General features: G+C 47.7%; 1 protein-coding gene across 1 annotated transcript in view; it reads right to left on the bottom strand.

Annotated features, from left to right (window-relative positions):
- Positions 1-17,564, bottom strand: part of GPR158 (G protein-coupled receptor 158) — a 266,743-nt gene that overhangs the window by 88,126 nt on the left and 161,053 nt on the right. Inside the window, exon 7 of the mRNA XM_066584562.1 lies at positions 4,364-4,432. Coding sequence (XP_066440659.1) covers positions 4,364-4,432 — 69 coding nt within the window. The remainder of the gene's footprint in view (positions 1-4,363; positions 4,433-17,564) is intronic.

Here is a 17,564-nt window from a genome sequence, read left to right as displayed (position 1 = left end):
CTGCATAACACAATTAACTTCACTGGAACAAGTACTTTACTCACAGGAGCGGGGAAGTCTATACAGCACATCAAAACTAGCCAGCACCCAAATGAATAATAAAGATAAAGAGATAAGACCTGTGGCTCTGATGGTGAACCAGGCGCTGTCAAAGATATACTCCATCTGGGACCTCCCATGGGAGGGAATATTAGCCCCCCAGCCAATCAGTTCGGCCGCAGATAATTGGAGGGAGGGACTGATTCTCCACTCCATTTAACCAACATTAACTGCCCAATATTGATGGTGACTGAACAAAGAATACCTGGATATCTAGCAGACACAAACAGAAAGATCGCTCTTGTTTGTGATTGCTTGATAGTGACGCCAATTAGATTCGCCATCAATATTGGGCAGTTAATGCTAATAATCTGTGTTATTCACTTCGGTGCTCTCTTTGTACTAGTCAGGGATACTTTAAGCTTGGAATTACTACATAGGCCAATACTAGTAGTGAGGATAGATCCTTTTCTCATGTGTTTGGTTTCCAAACCTTGAAGCCACCGATAATAGTGTCTTCTATTAATATGCAGACACTATTTTAACCATTGCTCCACTAGGCTATACACAGCCCACAGTTGGCTACTACCTAAAAAATGTGGTGTGGCAACTGAGGTTTATTACCTTTGAGCATTTTGGTTGAGCTAACCACCTAGTCACTAACCAGGATCGGTGGAAATTCCTTTTCACAATTCTAATAATCAATATCCCTATTCCATGAGTCCATCATCTCGGTGACTCGTGGGATGACTAGTTACACTGAGGGCTCGGTCAGAAGAGTGGTTTTTGGTCCGATCTGCAGATGCGCTTGCGATCTACAGATACAGTATATAGACCCAATGCATCCCAATGGGATCGGTCACATGTCCATTTTTTATGAGGATGTGCGATAAATTATAGGACTCAACGATTCACAGAACGCAGATAGGCGCGTTCTGCGAATCATTGTGTTCTATATATGTGCTCAATGGGGCCGGCGGCAGCAGCGCCGACCCCATTGAGAACATATACTAAAGATCGTTCTCCTCTGCCACAGCTGTAACAGCTCTGGCAGAGAAGAACGATGTTCGCCCATTGAATTCAGAGGAGCCGGCAGTACAGCCGGCTCCATTAAAAAGCAATGGGCTGCCGGCAAGCGCTGGATGAATTTTCGGGGAAGGGCTTAAAATATAAGCCCTTCCCTGAAAGCCATCCTGAAAATGCGTAAAAATAAAAAAGTATACTCACCTTTTTCCTGCAGCCGGAGTTCAGCCGCGTCTGTCCGGCAGTTCTCCTGAACTGCTCTCTGTAGTATTCAGCAGGCGGGGATTTAAAGTCCCCACCTGCTGAATGGGCGGCCTCTGATTGGTCACAGCCTTCACCAATCAGAGGCAGCTCTCACTCACCCAATCATAGCAGGGGGGAGCTCTCTCTCTCTCTCCCCCCCCCCCCCCGCTCACCCCCGGCGCCCTCTGAATCTTTTTGTCCAATTAGGCAGTTACTCGAAAAAAGCAATGCTCGATCGAGTAATTGCTCTAAACGAGCACGTTTGCTCATCTATATTAGACACCAATTTATGTTGACAAGGGTGACTGGCCCATATGTTAATCCGTCCAGTATATCTTAGTTCCGATGATTGGTACTATTCAGTTATTTCTATCAGCTCCTGATGAACTACTCTTAACCGAGTAGCGAAACGCATTGAGATGTTTTTGAGCTGTTTTTTCTTCTTTTTAAGAAGTTTGCGATTCATTTGTGAATTTTTGCATCTACTAAAATGAATCATTGAGTTACTATGTGCTGTTATCTCATAAGATAAGCTGGCCGTAGGTATCTCTTTATACAAGATCTGACATCCATAGTCTCTCTATCCCCAGAACTACCTCACATTGGGATAGACAGAACTGGAGGATCCTTGTATCTCATTTTTGGAGACTCCACCTGATGAGTTATAGAAGTATTTCTGTATTACTCATCACTACACCCCCTGTCTCTAGTGTATAGTTTGTTTGTTGGCCCATATATGTTGTTTTAAAGGATATTAATAAAGGTTATCTTTTAGTCTATATCTGTGAAGCACTGAAACAATTACAGTCTAATACACAGTAATAGCACCCAGAATAGACATATACCAGTAAGCGAATGCCCTTCATGCTTGTAGATAATTTAGTTCAACCATCCCTTTCATCTGTGCAAACCCAAAGCAGAAAACCAAGCTTTATGACATGCATATTCCTGAAAAGTCATGGTAGATTTGCCTATTGCACCTTCTGACCTTATGAACATGGCCCTAATGTAACTGTAGTGTACAGGAATTTTACCCCCCCCTATAAAAGACTGTGGCTTCATAGGTGAAGCAATAAATGTACATGTCACTTTAATATGTTAATTCAATGTTGGTTAATAACACTTCAATCTTATAAGATACGGCCTAACTTACAGGCCTGAGTCAGCTAGTTAGCAGAAAGACAGCTTAAGATAGGTAGAAGCGTTCTACACACGGGTTGGTAAATAGGAGTTAGCAGTAGAGAATAGGAGGAGTTTGAGTATCAAAGAGTGAACTCAGTCTAGAGTAAGAGTTGGAGGAGCAAGGAAGAAGGAGATTGCTCGACAGAGCTCCAGTAAAGAACTAAAGCTACTAACCAGTGCGGTGGGAAGGACAGAAAGTGTGAGTACCCCAAAAGTTCTATAATCATAGGAGAAAGTCAAGAAAAGAAATAGCTAATCTTCAGCATGAATCTACAGGAACTATAATGCACTAAGGGGAAATCTTAAAATTTGAAAGAGTGGAAGAGAACCAACCAAGGACTAAAGTAATTGTAACGTTCTTTAAGAAAAGAAACTCAGAGAATAGCTACCAATAGAGAGAGAAAAGCAGGAGGGCAAAGGATAGAGGAGAGGAAAGAATCCCATGTTTAATTACTGTCAAAGAGCCCATTTGTTGTCCAGATAGGAAGTCTGTGCCTCATGCCTGCATACACTCTCATTGACTACCTCTAAGTAAAGTGAAGCTGAATTGTACTGCAAAAATGCTGAGTAATTCTCAAATTGCACTAAAGAAAGCTGAAGATTACTGTTACTTTGAAGCAATAAACTGTTCATGATTTTATCTTTAATTCTGTCTCCTGAAGTCCCTTCCCACAATTCACCATCTGCACTGAGGTACCACACTGCACTTCAAGGGAAAGAAATGTTTTATCTTAATTTTTTCATTTTTGCATTATTATTTTGCCTAGCACGCACCTTGGTCTGTATACGGACTGGAATCACCAACTTGACATTTTTCAGGGAGGAGTACAGCGGCGCCTCCGTGATAAAAAGCAACCTTCCTGCTGCTCCCCCACCTGGGTCTGGCCTAGCTCATTGCATAATGTTTCAGTGACCTGTTGTCACATTTTGGGGCTGCTCTCCTCACCTGTCTCCTCTGGCAGCCTCGTCTCCCATTCCCCTTCTCCTGTCATCCGCACCATATCTCTGCTGCCTGAATAAGCAAATGTGCACTCGGCCTGCCTCTTAAAAGGCCAGCACTCATCCAGATTTCCAGTCCCCACGCAGTCCTGACACTATTTAAAGCCACACATTTCACTAAGGGTGATGAGAAATTGGTTTTCTACTTTGCAAAGGTGCTAAAGTGTTTCTGTCCGATCTCCTGTTTTTTTAAATTATGCTTGTCTCACTCAACTTTCCATGATTCTCCTCTCCTGACTTTGGCTTGCTTATTGACTACAAATCTTCTGCCTGTCCTGACCCTTGGCCTGCCTCTCAACCACACCGGAAATCCTCTTGCTCTGACCTCGGCTTTGTTCTCCAACTGCATCTCTATCTACACCTGACCTCCATCAGTCCTGACCTTGGCTCTGTTCTTCGACTACATCTCTTGTGTGCAGCATTATTGACCAAGTTGCATCAGCTGCCTCTTAACCAAGACTATTTCTGGGGTGGTGGTCTGAGGTTCCCACAACAAAGACAAGATTCTCATTGGTGGGGTTAATGAGTAAAAAACGAGGATCCTGAGGTGCAACCCTTAGATCTAGTCCCGAGTCAGATCAGTTTAGACGCACAGTGGATCCATGTCTGCTGTTGTGGCACCTATTTTCCCCACATATACGTCAGTGGGGAAAAAACTAGTTAAAAACGAAGAAACTGAAACAGGGCGTTATATCACATTTCCAAAAACATTAAAAAAAAACCATTTTCCTTTTCTCTTACTCTATGTATTAGTGATAGTTATCATGTGAACAAGGCCTTATGATGTTCTGCAATGCCCTCAATGCTTCAACATACGTTCCTGGATACAATCTGCATACTCCAGGGTTCCACCAGTGTGATAAATGAATGCACTTACTGGGAAGTATAGTAGGAGAGACCCAAACAAAACGGTTTCCAGCAGAATAAGTCCTGAAGCTCTGATGCTCTGGAAAACAAAAAAGACAGGCAATTATTTGTTGTGATACAGAAGATGGAAGAATATACGTAATACTATAGGACGGCGTGCAATTATCAATTTATTTCCATTTTTGGTTCCCCCCCCCCCCCCGCCCCCCCCCCCCCTTCCCTTTTAAAAAATCACAACTCCTTTATTTATCTATAGATGTAGACGTCTGAGGGCTGCTTGTTTTTTGTGGAATGGGTTGTATTTTTCAATGGTGCTATTTAATGTGTCGGGTAAATAACGCGTTACTTTCATACATCAGGCTTTTACGGACGCAGAAATACCAAATATGCATTTATGTATTATTTAGATTCTTTTATTATAAATATGGCTAAAGGGTTTTAAAAAACTTGTATTACTTTTTATTTTTTTAATAATTAGTAAAAATTGTAAAACTTATTTTTACTTTTTTTTTTCCTTCCCAGAGGAGACGAGAACTTGCAATGCTTTGATCGCTCCTATGCTGTAAAGCCATAGGATTACATTATACTGCGATCTGTACGGCTTGATAGGCATTCTGCTATGACAGCCCTGGGGCCTTTCCAAAGGTCCTCAGGTGCCATGACACTCAAACGACAACCCACGATCTCATTAAAGGACAGCTGAGCACTGCCTCTGATTGGCTGAGTGGCTGTGGCTAATCACAGGCAGAGCTCAGCTGTTATCCAATGAATGGCTGAGCGCTGACTGTGATTGGCTGAGCGCTCAGCCAATCAGACCAGCACTTTCAAGAGGCAGGGATTTTTAAATCTCTGCCTCTTGAAAGTGCTTTAATCAGTGCTGGGATAGCAGAGAGAAGACTCGCCGAAGCCCCGACAATGCTGCTAGGTGAGTAATGTTTTTTTGGGTTTTTTTACACCTAGGGATGATTTGCAGGGAAGGGCTTATATTTAAAGCTCTTCCATCAAAATCACTGCAGGGGTTGCCTGCATCACATTGCTTTCAATGGGGCCGGCGGCAGCAGCATCGGCCCCACTGAAAGCAATGGGAGAACATTGAGATCCTCTGCCACAGCTGTGACAGCTGGGGCAGGTGGTTCCTTCATCCCTGCGGGGAGTCCCATTGTCACTAAGCACTGTGACAGTGTTCAGTGATGAGGGGACTCCCCACAGGGATTTTTACACGCAGCATGGACATTCCCGGTTCACAAATGTCCTATCTTTTGCAGGTGTGAGTATTTTGTGCCTGTAGAAGATGGACATGTGAACACTGCATAGGAAACCAATGGTTCTATCAGACACCCACAGGCGCGTGCAAAAAAAAACGCTCGTCTGACTTCGCCATAAGCGAGAACCTGGCAGCAAGCATTTAATTCTCCTGCAGTGACACCACAGGAGAAATTAAGTATTACATAAGTCCCATCAAATTCAATAAGCTGTCTGTGTAATGTATGACCATGCTGGGTCCTCCAAGGCAAGAAATGTTCTTTGTAGCTGTTATCTGGGCTTGCAGATAGATGAAAGTATTGAATTTAGGACCCCCTCCACTAACCCAGAATTTACTAATAGGTTATTTAAACACAGGTTTTATAAAGGGCACAACAGAGAACACCTTTAAGAAATTACAATACAAGTGTAGTCAAAAAGCCGAATATAGCACAGGATCTGTCCTATGTTGAAATAACAACAGTGCACTTGAGTAGCAAGCCATGGATGCGATACATGATGGTATGGCGCACGGACCCCTGGGGACTCGGACATGGATTTCGATTTAATGTTTTGGCCCCTGCAAAAGATAGAGTAAAACAGAAATTGCAAAGTTGAAGAGCAGCTTGTGAGAAGCGGATCTCTCTAAATCCGGTGGGACCGCTGCTGTGACTGAAGGAAGGAAAGTCCACTGGAAGTGGCCTCCTTCTACTACAACAGGGGCAGATTATCTAGGACGTCATCCACCGTCATGTGCAGGAAGTTCAGGTACTGATCCATGTTGGGAATCCCTGTCCAACAAGGTGATTGCACCAAATTCCAGCTCACACGTTCACATTGAAATTTGCATTGTCTTGTGATTGGCTTGCGTTCTTACCAGTAATTTGCATTGTCTTCTGATTGGCTCGCACTCTTACTAGTAATTTGCATTGCATTTACACTGAATCGGCGCTGCGCCATTCACTAACACGATCCACAGTGACAGCTCCATGCATGTAACGTCGCAGAAGGAGGCCACTCCCAGGAGACTCCCCTTACTTCAGTCATAGCAGCGGTCCCACCAGACTTAGAGAGACGAGGAAAGTGGATTTCTTCTTCTCATATGCTGCTCTTCAACTCTGCACTTGGGTTTTACTCTGTATCTCTTACAGGGGACACAACACAAAATTAAAATCCATGTTCCGGGGCCCCCAGGAGCCCGTGTGCCGGACCATCGTGAAGGAAGAACATTCATGGCTTCCTATTCCAGTTCGCTGTTGTTATTTCAATATGGGTCACCCGCATTGAGCTCTAACGCTGGATCCGCTCACTACATCCCGTATATTGAGGTGATTCCCCTGTACAGAGTGGCGGTATTTCTCGCTGAGCCTCCGACGAGGCGGCGCGCGCCGGGAATATAATTCTCCTACAGCAAAACATTTTTCTAGCAAATAAATAAGTCCACAATCCGTGATCATCATCAATCTTATTAATCTAATGTTGTTTTAAACGCTCTCTGTCTAATCGCCGGGGAGTCGTACAAATTCAATAATGTTTACAATATTCCCTTCCCGCGCGCCATATTTCACAACTAATACTGCTCCCTCAGGTCTGTTTCCTTTCTGCTACATCTATGTGTAGTTAGAAAATAGTTGGAGAGCATTTAGAGAGCGCAGGGACACATTCATCGTGGCAGGCGCTCGCTGCTGAAGCTTTGTCGCTGTCACGCTTTGATGTTTGGCCCCATTCAAGTGAACAGATCATTATTTTATACTGTATCATTCATGCTCTATACAGATGAAGCAAACCTTAAAGGGGTGGTCTCGCGAAACCAAGTGGGTCTATACACTTCTGTATGGCCATATTAATGCACTTTGTAATGTACATTGTGCATTAAATATGAGCCATACAGAAGTTATTCACTTACCTGCTCCGTTGCTAGCGTCCTCGTCTCCATGGTTCCGTCTAAATTCGCTGGCAGCTTGCTTTTTTAGACGCGCTTGCGCAGTCCGGTCTTCTCCATTCAGCACGAGCCGCTTCAGTGTGCTCCCCGCTACAGCTCTTCTGCGCATGCGCAGACGAGCTGTCACTGCTCGGGAGCGCGCTGAAGCGGCCATTCTGCACCATCCTCTGTTAGAGGAAGGTGCAGAAACTGGAGCTGCCCAGCGGAGAAGACCAGCCCAGCCCAGCCCAGCAGCCCCGAGAAGCCTCCCAGGTAAGTGATGGGTCGGGGGGGGCTGCCGCTGCGCCGGGGGAGCTAGCGCTAGGCCGGGGGGGCTGTCGCTAGGCCGGGGGGGCTGTCGCTAGGCCGGGGGAGCTAGCGCTAGGCCGGGGGGGCTGTCGCTGCGCCGGGGGAGCTAGCGCTAGGCCGGGGGGGCAGTCGCTGCGATGGGGGGGGCTGTCGCTGCGCCGGGGGAGCTAGCGCTGGGGAGCCGGGGGCTAGCGCCGGTTACCTGCTGTCTGGTCGGCGGCTGCGGGGCGTCTGGTCGGCGGCTGCGATGCGTCCGGTTGCCATGGAGACACAGCTGGCGGCGTCTCGGGAGCGCGCACGTCGGGCTGCAGCGAGCGACTGGGAAAGAGCCGGCGGCCATCTTGAGGAAACTTTTATAACTTGCTGAAACGCTGGAACGGTAAGTACGAACCAGCTAGAAATGTCATTTACAGGGGGGCTTAGTAATGTGTGTTTAATGGGGGGGACTGGGCAAAAAAAAAAATTAACTGCTTCCTCGAGACATCTCCTTTAAATTGTCACGCGACGTGTTAGCCCCATCCGTGTTCTGCCGCTGGTGTAAGTTCCAAATCGCAGAGTCATATGTATGCTGGAGCCAATCAGGACTCTCCATGCAAGCCAGCTGCTATGTGCGGAAGGCCGATGGTTGACCATCCTAACAATTCAAGAGCCACCTGAAAAGCCCCCTGATTTCCATCGAGTAATATAAGGGTCGGACAGATCGGGTTTTTAAGCCTCTCATGCTACTGATATCTGGTAGCTTCATATCTTTATGCAGGGGGTGGACAAAAATATGGAAACACCCTATGAAATGCATGCCTTAAAATCGGTCTCTACATGTCCTATTGAAATATGATTTATAATCCCATGTAATTTATTTCGAGGTAATATGACATAGGTACTGCCGGGAAGAAGTGAACATCTGCCCGAGCAACAAGGTCCCATTGGTCAGGGGTTTGAGCCACTCAGCTACTGTTACCAGCTGGCTCCCAAAACCACCCAGAGCAGGGCAAGAGGTGAAGTAAACACAAATTTGACAGAAAAGCTCTAAGGCAAGCAGGGGTCAAAGGGGCAGCTGCATGCTAATGGTTACTATCCCATGCATTTCAGATGAGGTTTCCACATTTTTCTCCACCCCCTGTATATTCAACTGTTAAGTGTTTGGCTTCTGAGTAAGGATAGGAGCTGTGTGCTTTCCCTTACATGCTACAGTGGTTACAGCCACCCGCACTGCGGCTCTAAGTACTGCGCCAGATCCCTCGCACTCCCAGTCCAAAACCTGGCTGGGAGGAAGGGATGGCAAACAGCACAGTAAAAAGGTGCAAGGGGCGTCATTCTCAATCTCATGAGGCTGTTGGAAAGAAGACTCACGTCGAAGATAGGTTCTGGGGGCTTACACTAGTACTCAGCAGGGGATATAACAAGAATAGTAGCTGCATAATACAGTGAGACGCCGCTACAGAGAGGCTGTGCAGCAGGGAGAAGCAGCCGTGGCATCAGACTGAAGAAGCAGTTGCTGCTGTATAGTGAGGGGTCAGTGAAGCAGCACAGGGACAAGTGGGCCGTGTGTGAAGAGAGACTGCTGCTATATTACCCAATATCTAGAGACCGAGTGCAGTAACCCAAAGCCGCTAACACAGACTTAAGGGGGAGCTGCTGTGACACAGATGCATTCCAGGGCTACTGTTAACAAGGACTACATCTGGAGAGAATCCAGTTCTTCAAAGCCCTTAGGGATTGCCAGTGGATGTCAAAAGGTTCTTCAATCATCCTACAGTACAGCTACCATCAAGGCTTTGTAAGTGAGGTTGGTCCTCGGTTAAAAAAAACAAAAACGCACATGCACATGAACTGAGACACTGACAGGCAAGCTTGCTAGTCACCATATGTTGTTCAGGCAGACTCAAGTAAACCCGTTGGCTCGTACACATACTGAAAGCATAGGAAGATTTCCTTGGCCGAGCCAGTTCTTTGCAGGACCGTTATTTTAGGTGTATACTGCTGCCCACTGCAGAAGAGCTTTCAGACACTTATTATGTTAACTTGGACAAGTGCGGAAAAATGGTCATTGGTGAATATTGCCTATTTGGTGGTTGAAGAATGTAACCAATATTACAAACACTAATTTCTAACTGCTGGGAACATATGGCAGGCATTATTAGCAGTGCTGGAGGAGGTTCAAAAAACGGCAACTAAACGGAATGACGGGACTGGAATACCCAGAGAGGCACCAAAACTGGGATTATTCACCCCGGAAAAAAGACGGCTAAGGGGCGACCAAATAACTCTGTATAAATACATGAGGGGACAATACAAGGATCTCTCCATGATCTGTTTATACCCAGGACTGCGACAGTAACAAGAGGACATCCGCTACGTCTAGAGGAAAGCAGGTTTCATCACCAACACAGAAGGGGGTTCTTTACTGTAAGAGCAGTGAGACTGTGGAACTTTCTGCCTGAGGACGTGGTGATGGCAAAATTTTTCTAGAGCGCTATGATATTACAGGATATGGAGAATAAATAACTAGCGGGTTGTTGATCCTGGTCTTGGAGACAGGTAGGAACGTTTCAAACATTGATCCGGGGATTATTCTGACTGCCATTATGGAGTCGGGAAGGAATTTTTTTCCCCAAATCTGGTAAACTGGCTTCTGCCTCATAGGAGTTTTTTGCCTTCATCTGGATCAACAAGGGGGATGGAAACAGGCTGAACTGGATGAACGTTTGTCTTTTTTCAGCCTAACAGACTATGTTACTAAGTAACAGGATTTTAGGACGAAATCGTTAGAATTATGTACTTTTGCCAACATGCACATAATCATATTTGATATCATTTTTGTAAGTGCGGTGAGCCCCTCGTATCCTGATACTTGTGTCGCTCACCACCTCCCACGGCAGGCTGGAGATGCTGGATTGCAATCACTTGACACTTTGCAGTCTGTTTTCTTTGACCATTTCCAGACTCGGCCTTCTGACGGGTCAAGCACTGATGTCTCCAGCAGCCTTACATGTTACTATCAGAACGGAGTGAATGTATTGCTGGCTCCTATGACTCTGTATCACCGCCTTCTAACTAGATCTCTGAACGAGGGCAGACGTTAATTATGTGGAGAACAAAAGGCTAGCTTAGCTGTCACTGCTTAAGGACTCAGTCAGACCAGCAAATGTTAAACACATGTATAGGCGCATTTTTAAAACGGATCTATTAGAACCAATGCTTTCCAATGAAAGCGGTCACATGGGCGGATTTTACATGCTTAGGACAGCGTTTTAAGATTCGCACAAGAAAGCAGTTTTCGTCAGTAGAAAATCCTACTGTCAAAGCACTTAAATAAGCCCCAGCTGCAGGAAAAAATAAAAAAATAATAATACATCACCGAGAAGTGCTGTCACGTCCGGCGCGTCTTCTCCCCGGGCCCGCGGCACTCTTCTTCTTCATGTTCTTCTGGCCGGGATTGAAAAATCCCCACCTCCTGCAAGCGTTGCCTTTGATTGGCTGAGCACTTTGGCCAATCACACCCGAACGGGGGGGGGGGGGGGGGTGCTGCTGCCGCCAGCCCCATTGACAACAGGGTGAGGCTCCTGACAGCATCCAGGGGTTTCACATCCAAGGAATCCCCTGCTGCAGCTGTCAAAGCCACAGCAGGGAATAGCGATTCTCTCCCATTGCTTTCAATAGGGCCGCACTATATGTGTGAATTTTTAGGATCGTGAGACCACACAGCAAGTGCGAATAAAAAATGCGTCTGCCACTTTGGTTACACATTTTTTATACACGCGTTTTGCGTTTTATTTTCACGGACCTATACATCTGTGAAAAAAAGCCTCATTCACACAAGCGTTTTTACGCAGCTATTTAGCCGTGTAAATATATTAGCTGAAAATCATGATCATGTGAGGCATTGGATTCCAACGCAATCATTCACATGAGCAAGTTTTGGGCGCGTGAAAAAAATCACACCATCAATACGTGAAACTGATGGTCGCCACTTTTTCGGGCTGCGTAAAAAGATAGGTCTTTACCTAGCTTTTGCCAAAAAATGCTGGAAGCTCCCATAGACTCCTATGGGAGCTGAAAAAAGGGAGGGGGAGGGAGTTTACCTGCGTCCGGCGCTCAGAAAAGAAGACCGCTGCCGCTATTGAAGCTATTAGAAGTTAATCTGAGGATTTCTACCAACCGAAGAATTTCTGCGCTGCAGCATATTCTTTTACTGCAATACGCTTTTGGGAATGGATGAGAAAACGCTATTTAAGCTCAGGATGCGATCGCGGCCATTGTTTATTAATGTGATTTTATGTCGTGTGCAGTCAGCCGTAAAAATACATATGCTCGTGTGAATGAGGCCTTAGCGCACAGTCCTATGTTTCATTTTCATCCCCCCCACACTTTCAAAAAGCATACCTCTTTTATTATCAATCAACTTTGCGGTCTGAGGGCTCGGTCAGACAAGCGGAGATTCTTGCTTTCTTCCATGCAGAAAAAGAACGCACCGCGTGCGAAAACGAATCTGCATGACCACGCCCATTGCCACCCATATGTTCTATCTTTGGTAGGTGTGGATTTTCGCCCGCACACGCAGGGGAAGAGGGTGGGGGGTTTCGCGTGAAAAAACGTGCGCATTTCTGCTCGTCTGACTGAGCCCTGACGGTTTACTTTTTGTGGGGTGAGTTGTATTTTTCAATGGTACCATATAAGTGGAGTAAAGTAGAAAAAACACAATTCCTCCAACTTTGGGCGGGTCTTGTTTTGAGGGCTGTTTCAGACGACCGTATATCGGTACGGGTATTCACGCCGGCCGACATACGGCGTCTCTGTATGCAGGGGGAGGAGGCTGGAAGAGCCGGGAGCAGTGCTCTGAGCTCCCGCCTCCTCTCTGCCTCCTCTCCGCCCCTCTACACTATTTGCAATGAGAGGAGGTGGAACGGGGGTGGGCTAAGTTCTGGGAATTAGCTCCGTCCCCGACCCACCTCTCCTCATTGAAAAAAAGTGCAGAGGGGGTGGAGAGGAGGCAGAGAGGGGGCGGGTGCTCAGAGCACTGCTCCCGGCTCTTCCAGCCTCCTCCCCCTGCAGAGAGAGACGACGTATATCGGCTGGTGTACACACTATAGCAAAACATGACGTTACGGTTATTCTGTGAGTCAGTATCATTACAAGGACGCCGTGTATATACGTACCCGGAATTAGTTATTATTTTTTTGATGGACTACTTTTAAAAACTAAATATCTTCAGGTAAAAAATGAAATTATTTTCTGTCGCCATCTTCTGACCGCCACAATTTTTCCGTTTTCCGTCGCCATAGTTGTGCGAGGCCCTTTTCCTTCAGGATATCCTGTAGTTTCTATTGGCAGCATTTTAGACTTTTACATACAATTTTTGGATCACTTTGTATTACATTTTTTCTTGGACCACAAAAAGTGTAATTTTGGCATTCTCTTCTTGTTTTCTGATGATGTTCACCATGCGGGACGAATAATGTGTTACTTTGATAGGTGGGAAGCAGCAATAGCAAATATGGTTTTGTATTTTGTTTTGACTTTTTTATTGTAAATATGGGAAAAGTTGTTTTTTTTTAATTTTGCTTCCTTTTATTTTTTGCAAGATTGGCCACAGTTTATATTAATAATAGAGATGAGCGAGCACCAAAATGCTCGGGTGCTCGTTACACTCGGTAAGAGTGGGCCCCCCCCCCCCCCGCACTGTCAGCGTAAAGATCGTTCTCCTCTGCCACAGCTGTAACAGCTGTGCCAGAGAAGAACGATGTTTGCCCATTGAATTCAATGGAGCGGCAATACAGCAGGTTCCACTGAAAGCAATGGGCTGCCCGCGATCGCAGGATGAATGGTCGGGAAGGGGTTAAATATATAAGCCCTTCCCTGCAATTCATCCAGAAATGTGTTACAATAAAAATATATACCGGCGTATAAGGCGACCGGGCGTATAAGACGACCCCCCAACTGTCACCTTATACACCGGCAATACAGTGGAGCAAAGAATAAAAAGCATTACTCACTTCTTCTGACGTTCTGCGCCGCTCCTGCAGGCTGTTGCTCCCTCCTGGTCCACGGCAGAGCATTGCTTTCTGGACGCAGGGCTTGAAATCCCCGCCTCCAGAAACACAGCCAATCACAGCCATTCAATGACATCATTGTCATTGGCTGTGATTGGCTGAAGGCACGTGTGTTTCTGGAGGCGGGGATTTAAAGCCCTTCGTAGAGAAAGCAATGCTCTGCCGGGGACCAGGAGGGAGCGACAGCCTGCAGGAGCGCCGCAGATCATCTAAAAACGTAAGTAATGCTTTTTATTCTTTGCTCCACTGTATTCCCGGCGTATAAGGTGACAGTTGGGGGGTCGCCTTATACGCCGGTATATACGGTATATATTTTTATTGTAACACATTTCTGGATGAATTGCAGGGAAGGGCTTATATATTTAAGTCCTTCCCGACAATTCATCCTGCGATCGCCGGCAGCGCATTGCTTTCAGTGGAACCTGCTGTATTGCCGGCTCCATTGAATTCAATGGGCTAACATCGTTCTTCTCTGTCACAGCTGTTACAGCTGTGCAGAGAAGAATGATTTGTCTTCTATATGTTCTCAATGGGGTCGGTGCTGCTGCCGCCGGCCCCACTGAGCGCATATAGAGAAGAGAACAGGAATCGCAGATCGCAGATAGGTGCGATCTGCGATTTCTATGGCCTAAGAAGGACCGTTGGGGTTCTTGAAACCTAAAATACTCCTAACACTCTCCCTATAGCAGCTCCACCAAGATACCACTTTCCCTGAACTAATGTCAGAATGCATCTGAGGCGAGGCCAGGCATGGCACGTGTGTGAGGCTGCCGAGCTGCAGAGCCGCCACCAGGTTACGGCCATTGTCACACATGACCATGCTCAGCGTCGCAAGCCAGCGGTCGGTCTGCTCTGTCAGACCCTGCAGCAGTTCGTGAGCCGTGTGCCTCTTCTCTCCTAAGCTGAGTAGTTTCAGCACGGCCTGCTGACGCTTGCCCACCGCTGTGCTGCCACGCCGCGTGACACCGACTGCTGCCGACGTGCTGCTGCTGACACATCTTGATTGCGAGACAGAGGAGGAGGAGGAGGAGGAGGAGGGTGCTTTAGTGGAGGAAGCATACACCTCCGCAGATACCACCACAGAGCTGGGGCCCGCAATTCTGGGCGTGGGTAGGACGTGAGCGGTTCCAGGCTCTGACTCTGTCCCAGCCTCCACTAAATTCACCCAATGTGCCGTCAGGGAGATATAGTGGCCCTGCCCGCCTGTGCTTGTCCACGTGTCTGTTGTTAAGTGGACCTTGGCAGTAACCGCGTTGGTGAGGGCGCGTACAATGTTGCGGGAGACGTGGTCGTGCAGGGCTGGGACGGCACATCGGGAAAAGTAGTGGCGACTGGGAACTGAGTAGCGCGGGGCCATGCCGCCATCATACCTTTGAAAGCCTCCGTTTCCACAGCCCTATACGGCAGCATCTCCAGGCTGATAAATTTGGCTATGTGGACGTTTAACGCTTGAGCGTGCGGGTGCGTGGCGGCGTACTTGCGCTTGCGTTCCAACACTTGCGCTAGCGACGGCTGGACGGTGCGCTGAGAGACATTGGTGGATGGGGCCGAGGACAGCGGAGGTGAGGATGTGGGTGCAGGCCAGGAGATGGTAGTGCCTGTGTCCTGAGAGGGAGGTTGGATCTCAGTGGCAGGTTGGGGCACAGGGGGAGAGGCAGCGGTGCAAACTGGAGGCGGTGAACGGCCTTCGTCCCACCTTGTGGGGTGCTTGGCCATCATATGTCTGCGCATGCTGGTGGTGGTGAGGCTGGTGGTTGTGGCTCCCCGTCTGATCTTGGCGTGACAAAGGTTGCACACCACTGTTCGTCGGTCGTCTGCACTCTCAGTGAAAAACTGCCAGACCTTTGAGCACCTCAGCCTCTGCAGGGTGGCATGGCGCGAGGGGGCGCTTTGGGAAACAGTTGGTGGATTATTCGGTCTGGCCCTGCCTCTACCCCTGGCCACCGCACTGCCTCTTCCAACCTGCCCTGCTGCTGCCCGTGCCTCCCCCTCTGAAGACCTGTCCTCAGTAGGCGTAGCAAACCAGGTGGGGTCAGTCACCTCATCGTCCAACTGCTCTTCCTCCAAATCCTCTGTGCGCTCCTCCCTCGGACTTACTCCAATTACTACTACCTCACTGCAAGACAACTGTGTCTCATCGTCATCGTCCTCCTCACCCACTGAAAGCTCTTGAGACAGTTGCCGGAAGTCCCCAGCCTCATCCCCCGGACCCCAGGAACTTTCCAAAGGTTGGGCATCGGTCACGACAAACTCCTCCAGTGGGAGAGGATTCGGAACCATTGCTGCCCATTCTGGGCAGCGGCCCGAGAACAGTTCCTGGGAGTCTGCCTGCTCCTCAGAATGTGTCATTGTAATGGAGTGAGGAGGCTGGGAGGAAGGAGGAGCAGCAGCCAGAGGATTCAGAGTTGCAGCAGTGGACGGCGCAGAACTCTGGGTGGTCGATAGATTGCTGGATGCACTTTCTGCCATCCACGACAGGACCTGCTCACACTGCTCATTTTCTAATAAAGGTCTACCGCGTGGACCCATTAAATGTGAGATGAATGTGGGGACGCCAGAAACGTGTCTCTCTCCTAATCCCGCAGCAGTCGGCTGCGATACACCTGGATCAGGAGCTCGGCCTGTGCCCACACCCTGACTTGGGCCTCCGCGTCCTCGCCCGCGTCCATGTCCATGTCCTCTAGGCCTACCCCTACCCCTCAGCATGGTGTATTACCAGTAGTGCAGAAACAGAACGCTGTAATTAAATGTGCCGCTTATTGGCCTGTGGTTGGAGGCTGACTTCGCTTACGGAACACACAGCAGAGCCAGGAAAGAATTTTGCGCAAGCTTGCTGTAACACTTAGCTGGCTGCGTATTAATTAGGACTACTACCCCCAGCACAGACGCAGTACACTGAGGACGGTCACAGGTAGCCCAAATAGAAAGTTTTTTTCCCAAATTTTTTTGGAAAAGCCCACTGCCTATATAGACAGTACATCTCTTTCACTGTCCCTGCCTCACCACTACTGGCCCTGGACTATGTAAAATTACTGCAGATTGTTTCCCTCTAGACAAGATGACAGCGGTGATGTAACGGCCAACGCAGAGCCAGGAAGGAATTTTGCGCAAGCCTGCTGTAACACTTAGCTGGCTGCGTATTAATTAGGACTACTACCCCCAGCAGAGACGCAGTACACTCAGGACGGTCACAGGTAGCCCAAATAGAATGTTTTTTCCCAAATTTTTTTGGAAAAGCCCACTGCCTATATAGACAGTATACGTCTTTCACCTTTTTCACTGTCCCTGCCTCAGCACTACTGGCCCTATACTATGTAAAATTACTGCAGACTGAGGACGCAATGCTCTGCACGGCCGATATACAAAAAAAAAAAAAAAGTGCAACACTGCTAAAAACAGCCTCAACAGTACTGCACACGGTCAGATGTGGCCCTAAGAAGGACCGTTGGGGTTCTTGAAGCCTAAAATACTCCTAACACTCTCCCTATAGCAGCTCCGGCACCAGCAGCACTGTCCCTGAACTATGTCAGAATGCATGTGTGGCGAGCCGCGGGCGGGGCAGATTTATATACTCGGGTGACACCTGATCTCGCCAGCCACTCACTGCAGGGGGGTGGTATAGGGCTTGAACGTCACAGGGGGAAGTTGTAATGCCTTCCCTGTCTTTCTATTGGCCAGAAAAGCGCGCA

Source organism: Eleutherodactylus coqui, chromosome 12, assembly GCF_035609145.1.
Source record: "Eleutherodactylus coqui strain aEleCoq1 chromosome 12, aEleCoq1.hap1, whole genome shotgun sequence".
Lineage (NCBI taxonomy): Eukaryota > Metazoa > Chordata > Amphibia > Anura > Eleutherodactylidae > Eleutherodactylus > Eleutherodactylus coqui.
This window is presented reverse-complemented; position numbering and strand designations above follow the sequence as displayed.